The 18,138-nt window shown below is 54.3% G+C and overlaps 1 protein-coding gene across 4 annotated transcripts in view; it reads left to right on the forward strand.

Annotated features, from left to right (window-relative positions):
* The window catches only part of Ubac2 (UBA domain containing 2), a 144,857-nt gene extending 127,281 nt beyond the window's left edge, over positions 1 to 17,576 (forward strand). Inside the window, exons 9-11 of one of the 4 annotated variants that reach the window (XM_060391651.1) lie at positions 12,754 to 12,813; positions 12,958 to 13,112; positions 17,037 to 17,574. In XM_060391651.1, coding sequence (XP_060247634.1) covers positions 12,754 to 12,813; positions 12,958 to 13,112; positions 17,037 to 17,076 — 255 coding nt within the window. In that variant the 3' untranslated portion in view covers positions 17,077 to 17,574. Of the gene's footprint in view, positions 1 to 12,753; positions 12,814 to 12,957; positions 13,113 to 17,033 lie in introns of all 4 variants that reach the window. The other 3 variants (XM_060391653.1, XM_060391652.1, XM_060391654.1) reach the window with 3 other exon arrangements.
* The last annotated feature ends 562 nt before the right edge of the window (positions 17,577 to 18,138 follow it).

Below are 18,138 nucleotides of genomic sequence, written 5' to 3' on the forward strand. Positions count from 1 at the left end.
ACGCTGCTGGAACATGAGGTCACACTGTGAGGGAGGCACGCTGCCAGAACATGAGGTCACACTGTGAGGGAGGCACGCTGCCGGAACATGAGGTCACACTATGTGAGGAGGCACGCTGCCGGAGCGTGAGGTCACACTGTGTGAGGAGGCACGCTGCCGGAACGTGAGGTCACACTGTGTGAGGAGGCACGCTGCCGGAACATGAGGTCACACTGTGAGGGAGGCACGCTGCTGGAACATGAGGTCACACTGTGTGAGGGAGGCACGCTGCCGGAGCGTGAGGTCACACTGTGTGAGGAGGCATGCTGCCGGAACATGAGGTCACACTGTGTGAGGAGGCACGCTGCCAGAGCATGAGCGTGTGTGTGTGTGAAGGAATATTTGTCCAAGCCCTGGGGGAGGCTGCAGTCAACAGAGGGCAGCCCCTTCCAGACAGTGTTCAGGCAGCATAGTCAGAGCAAGTTCCTGAGAGCAAGGGCTGGAGCGTGAGGAACCCCGGGACATGGAGTCAGAGGTGATTGGGAGGCCGGAAGAGGTGTGCAGAGAAACAGTGAGCCAGGTTCACCAGGAGCTCAGCACAGGGCCCTCTATCTCCAGAGCTGGGGGAGGAGTGAGAGTGAGGGCTGAACTAGTGGTGGTGTGTGCATGTCTCAAGAGGCTGAGGCAGGAGAGTCTGCCTCAAGTGTGAGGCCAGCCTGGGCTATAGAATGAGTTCCCAGCAAGCCTGGGCTACAGAGTGAGACCCTGACTCCAGAAATGGAGGGAGGGAGGGAAGTTGAAAAGGCTTCTCTCTGCTTTACGTTTTCCTGTTTAGCAGAAAAGTGGTGGGCTGAGGCTTGAGGAGGAGCAGCAGGCTGGTCTGCGACATGAGGATAGCCAGGGCCCATGCTCCCGCCACTCACCAGCTCTGGTCTGGTCTGCCAACCCTCCCCAGCAACCCTCCCCACCAGTCTGAGAGGGTCAAAGGCGCCTTAGGGATCCCCCCTGCTTCCCAGGGGGCTGAGTCTGTGGCCTTCCCAGGATGCTCTGAGCTAGTGTAGGCGTCTGAGGAGACTGAGGGAAGAAGATGAAGCTAACACCTGAGGAGCACAGAGGAGGAATCCTCTCAACCAAGTTGTTTCTGGGTCTTGGTTCTTATCTGAACACAGAAACACCTTGACAACACTGAGAAACTGTTTCCAACTAACCAGACTTGGGCACTCCAGGCCATCACCTTCACCAGAACAAAATGGCAAAAGCAGCACAAGTGTAGTGTGGGCCCAGAATATAGAGAGAAGGCCTCTGTGTCCCATAGCATGGTCTCAGATCTGACTGACGCCCACTGCAGAGGCTCCTGTGAGCCACACTGAGGTCACACCCACACAGGCACATACACACACTCACTTTCAGGCACACATCTTTAAAGAGGCCCTTCTTATGTGAGCCATGTTTTCTGTGAGGGAAATGGAGCCTGGTGGGTCGAGGCTGAAACCAGCTTTCCACAGCCCTGCTGTCCCCAGCTGCCCCTGGCCTCAGCAGCACCATGACTTCAGTAGCACCACGTGCTACAGACCTGGGTGCTGGAGAAGGAGAGGCCTCCTGGGCAGCTTTAGACCCCCTGGAATCGTCTTCACCCACAGCCCCATTCCCTGTGAAGGGAGGGCTCACCAGCTGGCTCCCAGGGCTAAGGGCCTGCGAACGTGACAGCACAGGAGACCTGGCTTCTTCCTTCTTGCAGGCCTGTCCCCAGGTGGAGTCTACTGTTTGCAAAGATTTTCTTCAGCTCTTCACTGTATCCAGGGCCAGAGGGATGGGGAACAGAACACTCTCTCTCTCCCTCTTTCTCCCCCTCTCCCTCTCCCTCCCTTTCTCTTCCCCACCCCATCTCTCCCTCTCTCCTCTCTCTTTGTCTCTCTCTCTCCCTCTCTGTCTCTGTCTCTCTGTCTGTCTCTGTCTCTCTGTGTCTCTCTCTCCCTATCTTGAGGGTGTGTCTCAATGGCTTGGCATATCTGCAGACTTTGTAAAACCTGCCTGTGGGACCCGAGAGTGGGCTCAGTCTCACGTGATAAAGCTGTAAGGACTCAGGGGGCTTCCTGGAGCCTTCCAGGAGTTTGGGTATGCGCAAAGAGGAACGTGCTACCTGAAGGGCTGCCTCAGAAGGGAGAGAGCCTTTGTTTTAGTTAAGCAGGAAGAGTAGCAAATACCTGGAAAAGCCAACCCTCTGGCAGCGGGCACCACGTCTGGGCTCCCGTCCCACATGGATGGGTGCTCCAGCTCAGGGAACATACTGAGCCACGCGTGTGATCATTTTAAAACTTGTTAAAAGGCAGACTGCCCATACGGCGCAGCAGGTAAGGACCCCTGCCACCATGCCTGAGAACCTCTCAAATCCCTGGGACCCACAAGGCAAAAGCCAACTCCTGGAAATTGTCCTATGACCTCCACATGTGTGTCATGGCACACACACACACACACACACACACATACTCACACACAATCAATGTGAAAAATAACATTAAAAGAATAACAACCAATGCCTACTCCTAGCTTATGTTTGACTCTGAACAACTTTCAAACCAAGGAATTTCTTATTATCAAATGTCTGAATGTAGCATTCAGAACCAAGCCAGTGTGTGAAGAACTAACTTTAGGATGTCGGTGGGAGGGAGTCGAGGGCCACGGGCCATCCCAGATGTGGCACCATCTGTGGCTGCAGCCTTGGGCCTGGTGTCTGCAGCCAGACCATTTCGGGGAACACTTCAGACCTCCGGGAAGGCAGGGGCCTGAAGTGAGACCTTGGGCAGTCTCTACCATGGCTTGGTGAGACCTGTTGTGCAGAGAGCCAGTGCCTGGGCCACTGTCAGGCCTCACCAGCTCTCCACATTGGCAAGTGAGCTAGCGAGAGAATTCCCATGGGAACTCTGAGGGATGAGAGCGGGAGAAATTGCTCAGGCGGACATGGTGAGGAGAGACTCCTCAGTGAGGTTTGTTCGAGCAGAGCGACTCTTGAGCAGCTCTGTGCTAGCCCAGTCCTGGCGTGACCAGCACACTTGCCAAGGGTGGGCCCCCACCCAGAGCCACTTGACCACCGCAGAGGAGCAGGCCGATCCACAGGGCCACATCCCTGGCTGGGCTTCCTCCCTCCTCTAGGTTGAGGTAGCCCCAGGCCTCGCCTGGTTCCTCGTGAGAGTGTCCCCAGAGGGAAACCAGTAGCAGACCACTCGGGTGACCAGGGTCAGACCTCCCACACAGAAAGCCAGAGGACTGAGCAGACTGAGCTCACGGGGAAGCAGAGCCCTGACACACTCAGTTCCCTGAGCTGACAGGAATGTCAGAGGCCTTGCCAGCCGGTCCTCGCCACACAGACCCACCTCAGCACTGAAGCTGCTGGTGGCTCGCTGAGGCCAGCTGGACTCCATCTTTGGACCCCTGTCCTGAGAAGGCCCCGCGGCCCGCCTGCCTGTCAGGAGATCACGGGGAGCGACTGTCTCCTGCGTCTCCCTGAGTCGCCTGGTTTGCCACCTCTGCCAGAGCGCGTGTCCACGTGCGAGAGCAGGCGTGCATGTGCATCTGTGGAGAGGACTGGTCTCGTCACGTTCCCACAGGTCCCAAATGAAGAGCACACCTGCAGGAGGCAAGGGATAAAACAGGAGACAAGACCCGCAGACTGCTGCAGAGCTGCTTGGCGGAACAGCACCGATGAGCCAGAAAAGAAATCCGCTCAGTCTGGACCAGCAGGGCGTGCCCTTGACCCGGAGAAAAAGCACCGCTGAGCTGTCGGGCGCAGCAGGCCTCAGGTGCCGAGCTCATGAGAACAGGCCCTCCACAGCTCTGGCTGGCCAGGCACTTGGAGGGTCTAGAGATTTCACAGGTCTGTCCCCGCCAGGAAGAGGGAACAACAGCATCCAGACAGAGGAGGGACACCCACCGCGGACCTGCCGGCTCCACCAGCCGATGGCCTCTGTGCCCACTGAAGCCCCAGTTCCTCACTTCTGCTCCCTGGTCCCCAGAGACGGGGCCAATGGCTCCCAGAATAAGGGTGAGCCACTGGGATGGAAGGAGGCCAGTGGCCTGGGTTAGCACCCAGCACAGCCAGGGAACACGCAAGCACTTCAAGGCAGGGTTCACAACCGCACCATCGCACCGAGGAGCTGCCACCCCAGGACACGGCTACCTCAGCTGCAGAGCCAGCTGCTCCCTCAGCTGCAGAGCCAGCTGCTCCCTCAGCTGCAGAGCCAGCTGCTCCCTCAGCTGCAGAGCCAGCTGCTCCCTCAGCTGCAGAGCCACTTGCTCACACCGGAGTCTCCTGAAGGTGGCGTTTTCCTGTGCCTTTGCGTGGCCCCCTCTGCCCTGTCAGTCTCCAGATCTTACCAGGTCATTAGTCACTGGGTTAGTGCCACCCTAGTGACTATCTTCATTTACCTCCTTACAGTCTGCATGTCTAAACACGGAGACACTGTGGGGCTCGAAGGATCACAGCTCCTGAGTAGGAGGAAGTTGAGGGGACTCTCAGGCCACAGCAGATCCCTGAAAGTAACGACCCCACTACGGCACAGTCCTTCAGGGCTCCACAGTGGCAAAGGGCTCAGGGTTTGAAAGGAGCTATCTCCAGCCTTCCAGGCTGGTTCTAGTCTAGGCTATGGGCTACGCTGGTCCTCCCACCAGGCCTTCTGTTCGCATAGGTTATGTGGCTTGAGACATCATGGCTTTGAGAAGTCTCCTCCCCATCCTCCACCCGTGAAGGTTGCTTTGGGGACCCAGGGACTAGGAGCCGAAGTGTGACCCTTACGTGCTCCAACTATTTTTTTAAGTGTGTACTATGTGTATGTGTGTGCCTGTGTGCGGAGGTGTGGGGACTCCTCTCCCATCCTCACGGGATTCCTAAAAACACCTTCGCCCACTGAGGCATCTCCAAGAATCACACTTTTTTCTTAAACACTATATTCATTGTATTTTCTCAATACTTAGAAATGCCAATGAACTAGAACCTCATTTTGAGGATAAAAACATTCCAAAGTATCTTAAATGACATGATACATAAGTGACTTTAGTTACATGTGCCCACAAAACCTGAAGAGTCCAAGTGACGTCTGAATACTCCCTGGGCACTTCCAAACCCCTGTTGTCTCCTGTGGTGGTTTGAATCAGGATGGCCCCATAGGCTCATATATTTGAATGTTTAGTCAGCAGGGTGTAGGCGTAAGGTTACGGTGTAATTCAAATGCTGATTTCTCTTTCCTCCCCACCCACTTATCTGGTTGCAGTCCTTGTTCTGAGAATCTCCTGTCTCAACTGTGTAAACAGTGCTCCCCAATAAAGCAGCTTGCAGCCAGTTACTGAGCAGGAAAAAGAATAGGGCTAGACTTCCTGTCAGCCAGGGGAGGAGGAGTTAGAAGAGGAAGGGGATTCAGCCATGGGCAGATGTTTAGGAAGGACCAGGAGAGAGAGCAGAGCAGGGAAAGCCACTAAAGTGCAAAATCTCAGGGATTTTCGTAAAGCAGAAGCCAGACCAGCTTATAACAGTTAAGAATAGAGTAATGACTGCTCAGTTATTGTGTTGCCAGGCTTATTATTAAACAAATATAATAGTCTCAATTATTTTAATGATAGCTGGGGAAGAGAAAAACTGAGAAACAAATACAATTTTATAAAAATAACTAACACCAGGGAGTAGCACTGTTTGAAAGGATTAGAAGGATTGGGAATTGTGGCCTTGTTAGAGGAAGTGTGTCAGTGGGGGTGGGCTTTGAGATTTCAGAAGTCCATGCCAGGCCCACTCTCCAAGCTTCTCTCTTTCTCTGCAGATCATGATGTAGCTCTCAACTCCATACTAAAGGCCTGCCATGCCTGCTACTGTGCTCCCACTATGATGATTGTTGGGGTGCACTTTGGGAGGTTATCTTTGTATGTTCAGTTGTTGGTTGCTGCACTAGAAGAGAGCTGAGGATGGGCTGGACTTTGGTATTGTATTCTTCGGCCCATCACTGGCCTCGTGCTTTATAGACATTCATCTTCCTCACTTGCTGATTGGCTTTAGTAAAGAACTGACAGCCAGTGGCTGGGCAGAAGGGGAAGGCAGATCTTCTGGCAGAGAGAGGGTCTCTGGAAGAAGGAAACTCAGTGTGACACAGGAAGGATCAGTGTTCCTGGACTGAGAGAGAGAGAGAGAGAAAGAGCCGGCCATGTGGCAGGGTGTAGGCCAAGATGAGGTAAGCTGAGCTATTTGACCACTGTGGTCCCGGTCCGGGTGATGATGGGGTAACCCGCTGCAGCTGTAAGCAGGCCTCCAGCTAAACACTTCTTTAAGAGCCGTGGGGTCTCTTCACAGCAGTGGAGCGCCACGACGCAGCCCCACCCACAAGCGACTTCCTCTCCCCTTTTTACAGAGGCTTGTTTTTTGACAGGCACGCTTCACAGTCGACCTCTCTCCCGTGTCCTTGTGCATTTCCTGTGTGTTCAGCTTGCTCACTGTGTCCATCACATCGGCTGTCAGCCTCGGCAGCTCTCTGTAGATCAGGCATGCAGGAGTGCCACACGGGTGGGCGGTGTCATCACCTTCCACGCGAGACTCCTACCCCCACCCCCTTCCTGTGGCCTCTGTACATGACATATAACTGGAGAGGGTCCCCACCAAGGTCTGGGTGGGACTTTTTTAAAGTGATGTTGTAAATGAGCCCAGTAAGCTCACAGGTTCAGCAGGCATGGCATGGGTGGAATCATTTGTTCTCGCTGCTGTCTCTGGCGCCATCGATGGGGAGAGTGGACATTAGTTCACCTCTTCCGGGGAAGAGTTAGGAAACAACTCTTCTGCCATCCAATGGTCATCAGTTTCTTGTATTTTATTATATGTGCTTCCTACCAAGGGAAGTCACATCAGCATGCCTGTGGGCATACACACACACACACACACATCAAACACACACACTCCTAAAGGGTTCATCACTCCCTAGGCCAGGCACTTCATGTTCCCTGTCCCATTTCAGGGCCACCAGAAACAACACAGCTGTGTCAGAACCCAGATACTGAGGGTATCTTGGGCCTTGGACAGTTAAAAATGCAACTTTTGGGGACTGGAGAGATAGCTCAGTGGTTAGAGCGTTTGCTGCTCCTGAGAGGACATGGGCTTGGCTCCAGTGCACACAGTAGCTCGCAGCAGTCCGTAACGGCAGTTCTAGGAGTCCTATGCTTTCTTCGGACTTCCTTGGGCATTGGGTGTGCACACTCAGACACATAAATAAATCTTTCAAAATTAAAACTAATTAGTAAACTACAAAACCACCCGCAGCTTTCTGGGCTCCCACACTAGGGAGGAACAGAGGTGCCCATGTCCGGAGGCGCTGCAGACACCTCAGGGCGAGGTATACTCTGGGTGGCATGGCCTGCCTCTCACGAGAGCTGCCAAGGCACCACACAGCAGATCCCGCCTCCGTGCCTGCCCCTTAACCAGTCACCTGGCCAAGTGAGAAGGAAAGCTGTGGAGAAAGCAGCTGTGGCTGCCTCATGGAGCAAGGCCATGGCCAGGAAGCAGGGCTCCCAGTGGGCACCCAGAGCGCCTGGTGTCCGCCTGTGGTGTCATTTGTGAGATTGCCTCCTGCCCACCTTAAAGTGTTAGTTGCTCACAGCAAAATTCCCCAGTCATCCTTGCCAGCTGGGCAACCGCAGGCCCTTCCCAGGGAGTGTGGGTTGGGGTTTCATTTCACTCCCTTGGCCATCATCATCTGCTCTGCAGTGAAGATGGAGTCGTTAGTGTAGTCAAAGATGGCTGATGTCGGCATAAAGACGATAGAGGCCGCCTGTGAGCAGAAGTTCCCCGAAAGAGCCGTGCTCGTGCTGAAAGGGCCTCTAGACGGTTAACTTCCTGTGGTGGTGAGCTGGCGTGTGGCAGATGGGGAAAAATCACCCTGGCTCCGCTTCGTTCCTTTCCTTCCTCACCATCTTGGGATCTGACCTAGCAGCTGCTTTGCCTATCAGGTAAAATCTGCTGATAACGTAGTCTTAGCAGACCCGTCACTCCCACCCACCCCCAGACTAAGGATGTTATCGAAGAGCATCTGAGCTCAGAGACTGCCCGGCCTGCCTCAACAACACGTTGCCTCCAGCAACGTGTGTGGAAAATGCCCACGTCTATAGCTGCCTTTTGTCCTGTGATGATCAAAGGTCACACAGCCACTTTGACAATGAAATACGTCACTTGCGACAGATTAAAGTGTTCTGTGGCCGTGGTCACTTAGCCTTGACTCAGAATAAACTCTCTCAGTTCCTTTGGAGTGAGCTGTGCTCAGGACAGTCCACTCAGAGTAATGTCGGGCCGAGATGAGGTGACATGCTGATACCAACGGCAGCCAGAGGAGGCCACAGCTGACGCCAGCTTCCAGGCCCCGGACACGGAAGGGCGAGCGTCTGCACCCTAGGCCACTGCTGCTTCGCGCAGCGGCTTCAGAGAACAGCACAGCTGGGCCATGGTGAGAGGCTGCCAAGGTCTCGCAGGGACCCTGGGCCCGCTACACTGTCTCTTGGCCTCGAGAGGACGGGCAAGGGTGTGGTGGGACCAGTTTTTAAGATGAGCCCTCGGCATTGGCAGCCTAGCAGGCCGTGTCGTCAGGATGGAGCAGGCCAGAGTGTGGTCAGGTACCTAGATACACCCCTGTGCGGGTGGTCTCGAGTGCTGTGTGCTCAGAGGTCTGGTCACGCCAGGACACAGGCATTGTCATTTCTCTGAAGAATCTCCTGGATCAGTGTTGTATACAAATTGTTCTCCATCATCGCTGATTGGTTGGTTAAAAAAGAGCTGGACAGCCAGCTGGGCAGGAGAGAAGAAGAGAGATGAGGCAGGACTTCCAATCTCAGTTAAGGGGTCCCACGTGAGAGAGAGAGAAAAAAAAAGAGGGTTGGGGAGAAAGTCACCATGAGGACATGAGGACAAAGATGGAGCAGGAGCAGCCAGGTAAGACTACATGGCAGGTAACGGGGCCTGTGGCTGGGAAGTGGCTCAGGCCATCATGGATGGGATAGAGTGGAAGAGTATCTTCCCAACTCTAGCGCCTTGAAGCTTATTAATAAATGTAATAGGAGCCGGGTGCGGTGGCTCACGCCTGTCATCCCAGCACTCAGGGAGGCAGAGGCAGGTGGATCTCTGTGAGTTCGAGGCCAGCCTGATTATAAAGCAAGTCTAGGACAAGCAAGGCTATTACACAGAAAAACCCTGTCTCGAAAAATGAAAAATAAACGTACTCGGTCTGTGCTGGATTGAACAGGGTCTAGCTCTGTGGACAGTGAGGGATATGGGTACGGCCTAGAGGCACTCGACTGGCATGAGCAAAGCTATGTTCGGTCTCTGATACCGGAAGAGAAATCCCTGGCAAAGCCCCATCCCTCCCTTTCCAGCGTTCCTGCTTACAGCCTGCCCTCACCACTCTACTCTTCAGCTCTGGCTTTGTTTAAAACTTGCAAGCAAGTGCGCGTGCGCACACACACACACACACACACACACACGTACACACACTCACGTACACACGTACACACACTCACACACACGTACACACACACACGTACACACACTCACACACATGTACACACACACACACACACGCACGTACACACACACGTACACACACTCACGTACACACTCACACACACACACACACACACATGTACACACACACACGCACGTACACACACACACACAGGTACACACACTCACACGTACACACACACACGCACGTACACACACTCACGCACACACATACACACACACACGCACGTACACACACACACACGCACGTACACACACACACACACGTACACACATACACACATGTACACACACACACGCACGTACACACACACACATGTACACACACACACACGCACGTACACACACACACGTACACACATACACACATGTACACACACACACACGCACGTACACACACACACACACACACACGCACGTACACACACACGTACACACTCATACACACACGTACACACACTCACACACACACGTACACACACTCACACACACACATGTACACACACACACACACACACACACACACACACACATACCCACAAACACACACGTATTTGCTCACCACCCACCCCCACTGCCAGGTCTAAAACAGGAGCGCATACAGGCTGACGTGAGGCCCTGGTGAGATGCGGCCCTTTGGAGTGAGCCTGTCTTTGGAGCACACCCTAAGTACCAGCGTCTACCCCGGAGTTTGCCAGCTGTGACTAGGGCTCTCTTTTCTACCCTTCCTTCCCTGAGCAGTCTGTTCTCAAACCACACTGAGTTCCTGTACAGTGTGGGGAGGAGGCCTGGTGTGGGGAGCGAACCACTCAGAGGCCAAGTTCGGCTCAAGAGGATCTAAGCCACAAGTCAGTTCACCTTCTAGACTCAACCCAAGCGCCCACAGAACGCTCTCTGGTGCCCATTGGATATTTCCACATCTCGGCTTGGCTTGGGCACACCTTGGTTCAGATTCACTGCTCGGATGCCTGGACTCTCCAGGGGTCCCCTTTTGAGTTTTTCCCGAGGTTTGTCCTGCCCACACGCCACTTCCTAGCTTTAGCAACCTGAGGCCCTCAGAGTTCACTCGGCACTGCTGTCCCTCAGCCTGACATCCAGTGCCCTCCTCCCTCTGGCCCCAAGGCTCCTCCTCGGATGCAATCCCCTCTGCAGAGCCTGTAGCCCTTGCCCCTCCTTGTTGTCGGGCCTGGACGGGACCACCCGGCACTCGGGATTCTGCTTCTCCAGCAGACAGCGCCTGAGGGCAGGCCACGGCACACACAGCTACTGGAAGCACAGAAAAGCCACACCCAAGGAGTGGCTGGCCATGTTGTCACAGCAGCTGCGGGTCTAGGGACGTGGCGTGGGTGCAGTCCTAGAGATCCAAGCAGGAGCCACTAGACCACCCCGCTCCTGGGACCTTCTCCTCAGACGGGGCCGCCTAGCTCTCACTGGGGCTTCTGCCTCTGTGGGTCTCCATGTTGGTACAAACATCAGAAGGGAGAGCGGCCAGTTTCGGGTCGTGTGCTGTGAGCCCTTGCCCATGCGTGCCGAGGCGTGCTCTGCGGCCCTTCTTTGCTCACCTCGTGTTCTTTCCTCACAGAGCACTGTCCAGCCCTCCCTTCCAGCCTGTCTTAGGGGACACTGCACAGAGTCCCTATGATGGAGTTGCTCTCATTTCCTTCCCACAAGAAGTCCCTGTCTTTTGAGACCCACAGAGGTGTGACTGGAAAGGGTTAAGGTCCTCCTCAGAGGCAGTCAGCTGTGACTTACACAAGCACATGTGGGAAGGATCTCCCCAGCCTTTTGAAGTGTCTCCAAATACAGGCCAGACAGCCACTCTGGAGGTGACACGGGTTCGCTCAGTGGCATGAGGAGGGCTCTGGTCTGTGCTTCCTGGGGGAGTGGCATGATGAGCAGAGGAAGGTTAGGGAGGCATACAGTGGTGGCAGAGGAGGTGGGGACAAGCGCCAGCCTGGCAGAGGGCATGAGCAGTCCGACCAAAGGCCTTTCATACCCAAGTCGGTCTCTGATAACTAACTTCCCGAGCTCCCCGGGGGCAATTAGCCACTCGCCTATCTGCAAGGCACGGAGGGGTGCCCGCATGCTTGGCCGCCTTCTGTGGAGAATGAAGCAGTTCCTGGCAGTAGACTCCACAGCTTCCTCCCTGTCAGCCCCCACAAAACAAACAGCAGGGTTCCAGCCAAGGTGCCCTCCCTGCGCAGGCCAGCTCTGCGTACAGGCTCTACCTGGGCAGGGAGGGCGAGGGGGGAGTCACCCGGGGGGCCTGCTTCATTTCAGCTCCATCTCTGTGCCCACAGGTTGATTCAGACGAGGTGTGTGACAACCAAGCCATCAGCACCAGCAAGTTCTGTGCTCTGGTGGGGAGCAGTGAGGCGAGGAAAGCATGGAGGGCTGCCCGGGGACTGAGTGTCTACTCAGCCTTTAGGAGAGCAGAGGGAGGGGAGCCGTCTCTGAGCTCCCGGGGCTGTGCGCTTTGGGCAAGGCTCCTTAAGAGAGTTGGAAAGACATATTTGCAGCCAGGTAGGCATGGCTCCCAGTGCTTTGGCTCACGGCTCACGGCAACTGGCCCGCTGCTGAAGATCACATCTTCCCATGGGGGCAGGCCGGGCTGGGCCACCACTGTTCTCTTTCCATGTCACAGGAAATGTTTCTGTCATTAGCTAGTGAGGAGGACCTCACCTAGCCATTGGCTAAGACTGTGCCTCAGCTGTGAGGTCATTGTTGCTGTGGCTGTCACTGTTTCTTCAGGGACTTGCTCTAACTGTAAATGAAGCCCAATTCTTTCAGCGCCAGCTCTGGAGCAGCATGCCCACGGTTCCCTGTGACATGGCATGGCTTCCCACAGGCTAGAATTTGTGTCAATACACCCCAAACTTGCCTCCTCCTGACAGAGACAATCACACCCAACTTTTCCCATGTGTAAATTGGGGCCCTAAATGATGCGTCCCAAATTCCAGGTCTGCCGAAGACGACTTAGATAAAAGAGTTCTATTTTACCACAAATTTCCTTCCCTTCTGCGCACGTAATGAGGAGCTGAAACAATTCTAGAGATCAGTGACTGCCACGCAGATCGAAAGCTCCAGGAAGCAGTGGCCTTCATGTCCTCAAGACATTTAGAGAAGTCCGAGAGAGGCAAGCCATCAGGGCATGCAAGCTGCCAGGCCCCCTCATCCTGCCAACTCCCATTAATCACTTAGTAAGCGCTCACTGAGTTCACGTGTGTGAATCTTCTTGCTAGGTGCCTGTGTCCGTGTGTGTACGCAAGGAGGAACCTGACCGGCCAGCCAGGGCACACCAGGTAAGAGGACTCAGTGTTTGTTCCAGCCACGCAGGGAGAAAACATGGATCCTAATTCCCAGGGAAGCTCCCAAAGGGCACCCAGAGGCTCTTGGTTTTACAGGGGAAGAGTCAGTCATGGGCTCAGTGACATGTGCTTGGGTAGCAGGTGCAGCCCTGGCCTCAGACGCCAGCACTGAAGATGAAGCAGCAGGAGCTCGTGGGCAGGACAATGACGGGTTCACCTGGAACGGCAGCGCTTCGGGACAGAAGTGGAGGACTGACAGCTCGGTACCAGGCCAGCCCCCCTACCACACTCAGGCCAGTCTGCCAGCCAGTTTCTTTAAAAAATAGATAGATAGATAGATAGATAGATAGATAGATAGATAGATAGATAGATAGACCGATTGATCGATCGATAGATGGTAGATAGATGGATAGATAGATAGACAGACAGACAGACAGACAGACAGATTGATCGATCGATAGATGGTAGATAGATAGATAGATAGATAGATAGATAGATAGATAGATAGATAATGTTTAAAGGGGGGCAAGAAGGAAAAGAGCAGCTGCGCTGGTGGAGGGCAGCCTAGGGCATGGGTGCGAGGACCTGGTCCTTCCTTACACACCCTAGCCAACAGCAGGAAAAGGCTTTGGGTGGGCACAGTTCTTACCTTGTGGCATCCAAGTGAGTCTCCAGAAACCTGCCCCTGGACCTCTTGCCCTCATTCTTGTGACATTTTCTTTACACTTTTCAACATGTTTTTCAATGCTTGCTAATACACACACACACACACACACACACACATACACACACACACACACACACATACACACACACACACACACACACACACACACACACACACACACACACGCCTGGTGTTCCCGGAGGTCAGAGGAGGGTGCCAGATCCCCTGGAACTAGGGTTACAGAAGGCGGTGAGCTGTCATGTGAGTGCTGGGAACCAGTTCAGGTCCTCTGCAGGAGCTTTGGTTGCTTTTAATGTCTGAACCATCTTTCCAGCCCTCTAGTGACATTTTCAATCCATTTTTATTTCCTGTTTTTGACCAGAATCTTCTCAAGGGTTAAAGGTCTCACATCACTTAAAATGCTTATTTCCAGTGGTCACGTCCCTCAGGGACCACAAGGCCAGAGGCAAGTGTGTGGGTGGCAACATGAAGTCACACACGTGTGTTAGGCTCTTGGTGTCCATTCGTTGGGCCTGGCATTCCCCTTCTCCCCCAGTTTGGAATGTTGTAGTCCCCAAGAACAGAACGAGCAAAGGTGGTCTCAAGCCCTGGCCTCAGGAGCGCCTCACCTGTGGCCCCACCCTCTTACACTGAGTCTAGGAGATGGCGGTAAGGAAGATGATGGCCTGGCCCGGAGTGAAAGTGGAGGGAGCTGGGCCATCTCTTTGGACCTGGCGGAAGTTAGGTCCAGTTAGAACCCAGAGCCACTCTGCAGGACACTAGAGGATGACGGGAGAGGGCCCTCCGTGCTACCTTCAGGGACTTAAGACTAACGGTCACAAAACATGTCTTCCATCAGTTAAATCGCCGTCTTCTTAACATCTTCTTAACACTCGTTCAGCCTGATTTGGATTTTATAAACCTATCAGTCTGTTCTTTAGAGATTTGGAAAGCCTTAGGAGTCTATTAGTTTTAATTGAAGAGTCATTTTTTAAGTCTTTACTTAGAGCCGTGCGCGGTGGCACTGGCCTTTTAATTCCAGCACTTGGGAGGCAGAGGCAGGAGGATCTCTGAGTTTGAGACCAGCCTGGCCTACAAAGCGAGTCCAGAACAGCCAGGGGTACACAGGGCTTTCCAAACAAAGAAACAAATCTTAGATAAGCAGATAGGCACAGCTGAGGCAGCCCAGGGCTCCTGTCCCCACTCAGGACACAAGGCAGGCAGCTTGGTAGGAGCACTTCTGGTCCCCAGGCTTGCCACTGTGGGGACACAGAGGCAGAGGTGCGCTGCTTCCCATGTGGCTGAGCTTTGCTGGGAGAGGGCATAGTGGGTGAGCTCACCAGGAATGCACGGAGCAAGCCAGTCGCCATGTTCTCAGAAAGCCTTTCCCTCTCACCTGGCCTTTCCCTCTCCTCTAGCCTTTCCCTCTCACCTGGCCTTTTCCTCTCCTCTAGCCTTTCCCTCTCAAGAAAAGGGAGGCAGGTTGGGAGATGTGGAGGTCAGGGTGTGACACAGGCTGCGTGTGTGTGTGTGTGTGTGTGTGTGTGTGTGTGTGTGTGTAGGCCAGGTGTGACACAGGCTGTGTGTGTGTATGTGTGTGTAGGTCAGGGTGTTATATGGGCTGTGTGTGTGGAGGTCAGGTGTGACTCGGGCTGTGTGTATGGAGGTTAGGGTGTGACTTGGGCTGTATGTGTGGAGTTCAGGGTATGACTTGGGCTGTATGTATGGAGTTCAGGGTGTGACTTGGGCTGTGTGTGTGTGTGGAGGTCAGGGTGTTATATGGGCTGTATGTGTGGAGTTCAGGGTGTGACTTGGGCTGTGTGTGTGTGTGGAGGTCAGGGTGTTATATGGGCTGTGTGTGTGGAGTTCAGGGTGTGACTTGGGCTGTGTGTGTGGAGGTCAGGGTGTTATATGGGCTGTGTGTGTGGAGGTCAGGGTGTGACTTGGACTGTGTGTGTGTGTGGAGGTCGGGCTGTGACTTGGACTGTGTGTGTGTGTGTGTGTGTGTGTGTGTGTATGTGGAGGTTGGGCTGTGTGTGTGTGTGTGTATGTGTGGAGGTCAGGTGTGGCACGGGCTGTGTGTGTGTGGAGGTTGGGGTGTTGCATGGGCTGTGTGTGTGTGTGTGTGTGTGTAAGTCAGTGTGTGACACCTGCTGTGTGTGTGTGTGTGTGTGTGTGTGTGTGGAGGTGGGTGTGGCCGGGCATCTTCTTCCAGCGGCTTGTCCTGGCAGCCCTCTCTTGCCCGCTGTCCAGCCTCTTGCCTCCTCTGGTCGCAGCTCCCGGAGCCCACGCCTCCCTCTCCTCCTGTGCACATCAGTGGCGGACTCTCTGCTCTCCACGCACTGTGAGAGGCAGCCGCCGCCGGGGAGGGCTGCCTTCGGGGACTGACTGCAGACTGCAGACAGGAGCTCTGGCCGCATGGCCGGCTACCTGCCGCCCCAGCCGCCAAGCGGAAGGCCTGCCGCATGGAGCAGGCTGCCTTGGCCTCAGTGTCTGTGGCAGCCACAACTGGGGTGCTTGTAGAGTGCAGTCTTCACTGGGAGTCTGCAGCTGGAGCAAAACTGTCCCTCGTTAGTGTGACAGCTCTAAGAAACAGTGGAGAGTCTGACACTTCGCACAGAAATGGCCCAGCTGAAGCTGCGGGTGCCAGGAACTCTCCGATGGCCCCTGCATTTTCAGGAAGAGCAGGGTGACTAGGGAAGCTGCCCCGTTCCAGCCTCCTTTCCTAGGAAGCCTGGGCAGTTACCGGCTCCCACCCTTATGTGGGAAAGTCTGATAGCTCAAGGGGCAGAGGCTTGCTCCTGGCAGCATTGCTTACGTGAGGAAATAAAACAAAGCAAAGCCAGGCTTGGTGACACGCCTGTGTTATAGCGGGAGAAGCTGGGGTAGGAGGATTGCTGAGAGTTAGGGCCAGTCTGGATTACAGAGTCTGAGGCCAGGCCAGGTTTAAAAAAAAAATTTAATGTGTTTACCATAAAGACCTAACATGGAATTTCAATTCCCAGACAGACCTTACCCAGCAATGCTAACCCAGCCATGTGCCCCAGGGGACCAGGCCTGCCTGCTGGGCTGGTACAGTTCTGTGCTGTTGCCACTTCTCCTTCTCTGTCAGTAATTTCGAAAAATTCTCTGAGTGTTCAAGTCAGCAAACAGGGCAAGGGCCAAGAGGAAAACCCGACAGGCCACAGACCTGTGCCCCTGTCACATTAACCAGAAAGCCAGGGAGATGCCACCTGTCAGGTTCAGGCCCGGAAGACAGCTGGCAGAAACTTTACCAAGAATGCCCCAAGAAAGCTGGGCAGAAAGCAGCTTCTGGGGAGCCCCCTGCTCAGTCCCCGACCTGGAGCCAGCGGCTCTGTCGCCTGTCTTCCTGCAAACAGTGGTGAGCCCACGCAGGTGTGGCACCAACGTTAGACACGCTGGTGGGACACGCTTTGAAAAGGCCCAGCTTTGGGGCTGGGAAGCACACTCCTGGCCACCGGTGCCTGGCTCAAGCAGCAGGAGCAGGGGCTGACTGGCGCGCGAACACGTTTCTCTTTCTCCACAGCAGGCTGGTCACGGGGTGTGACAGGCACAGCCTTCCAAGATAGTGCATGCTGCATCTGAGCACCTGGCTCCTCGCCGCCTCCTCGGGTCGGGAAACCTTTGTCCCTTTGCGCGTCTGTAGCCCGGCAAAGGCCTTCCCAGAGCTGCATGGGCTTGATGGCTCATACTCGCATTTGGGAGATGGACCCAGGAGGATGAGAAATTTAAGGTCATCCTGGGCTATGTAGGAAGTTCGAGGCCAGCCTGAGCTAGAGACTCTGTCTCAAAGAGAAAACTTGTATACACCCATTGTATAAGAATGGTCTAATTATGATATATTAATACTTATTAGTGCATATGTAATGGCCTTTACTCATATTAACCTCTCATTGCTCCCCCGTTTCTTCCCAAATTGTTCCCTTTTTTAGTCTAAGATTTCATGAACATCGGGAGATATGTGACATTTGTCTTTCCAAACTTGGTTCATTACATTTAACATGAGGATCTGCTTCATCCATTTTTCTGCAAACAACACGATTTTTCTTTGTGACCAAATAAAACTTTCCAGCGTGTGTACGGCACCCTTTTCTAACGTGTTCTCTCTGATGGGCAGCTAGGTGGATTCTGGCTACTGTGAACGGGGTCACGATCAACGCCTGCGTTGTTATCGCACTGTACTCTGCGATAACACCCAGGAATGGTGTACTTTCATCCTGAGGAACCACCGACAGTGGTCAAGTACAGTTGAGCTACGGGGACAGGGGTGACAGGACCCTCGAGACCCTGGGCCTCTGGGGGTCGGGTAGAATGAAGGTTTCTGACCCGCATTTGGGCCAGCGGATCAGAGATTGCTCTGTGGACAGTTGTCTCATAGAGGGTCCAGCTCAGCTGCTCAGCTGCCATCTTTGGGGTCACAATGTGAGCCTGACAGAGCTGGTGTTGGTATTGCTAGTAGCGGCAGGCCGTTCGCTGCTGTGTGAGCCGCTCCTCCGCCTGGATGTGCTAGCGCTTGTTCCTTCTCTGTCTGACAGCATCTGACTTGCGGCCCACTGCGGTCGCAGGGTGCTACTCTGAGCGCCCTGTCCCATTTGGTGGGCACACACTTGCTTCCTTGACACGGCCACACT

The sequence above is a fragment of the Meriones unguiculatus genome, chromosome 9 (genome assembly GCF_030254825.1).
Source record: "Meriones unguiculatus strain TT.TT164.6M chromosome 9, Bangor_MerUng_6.1, whole genome shotgun sequence".
Lineage (NCBI taxonomy): Eukaryota > Metazoa > Chordata > Mammalia > Rodentia > Muridae > Meriones > Meriones unguiculatus.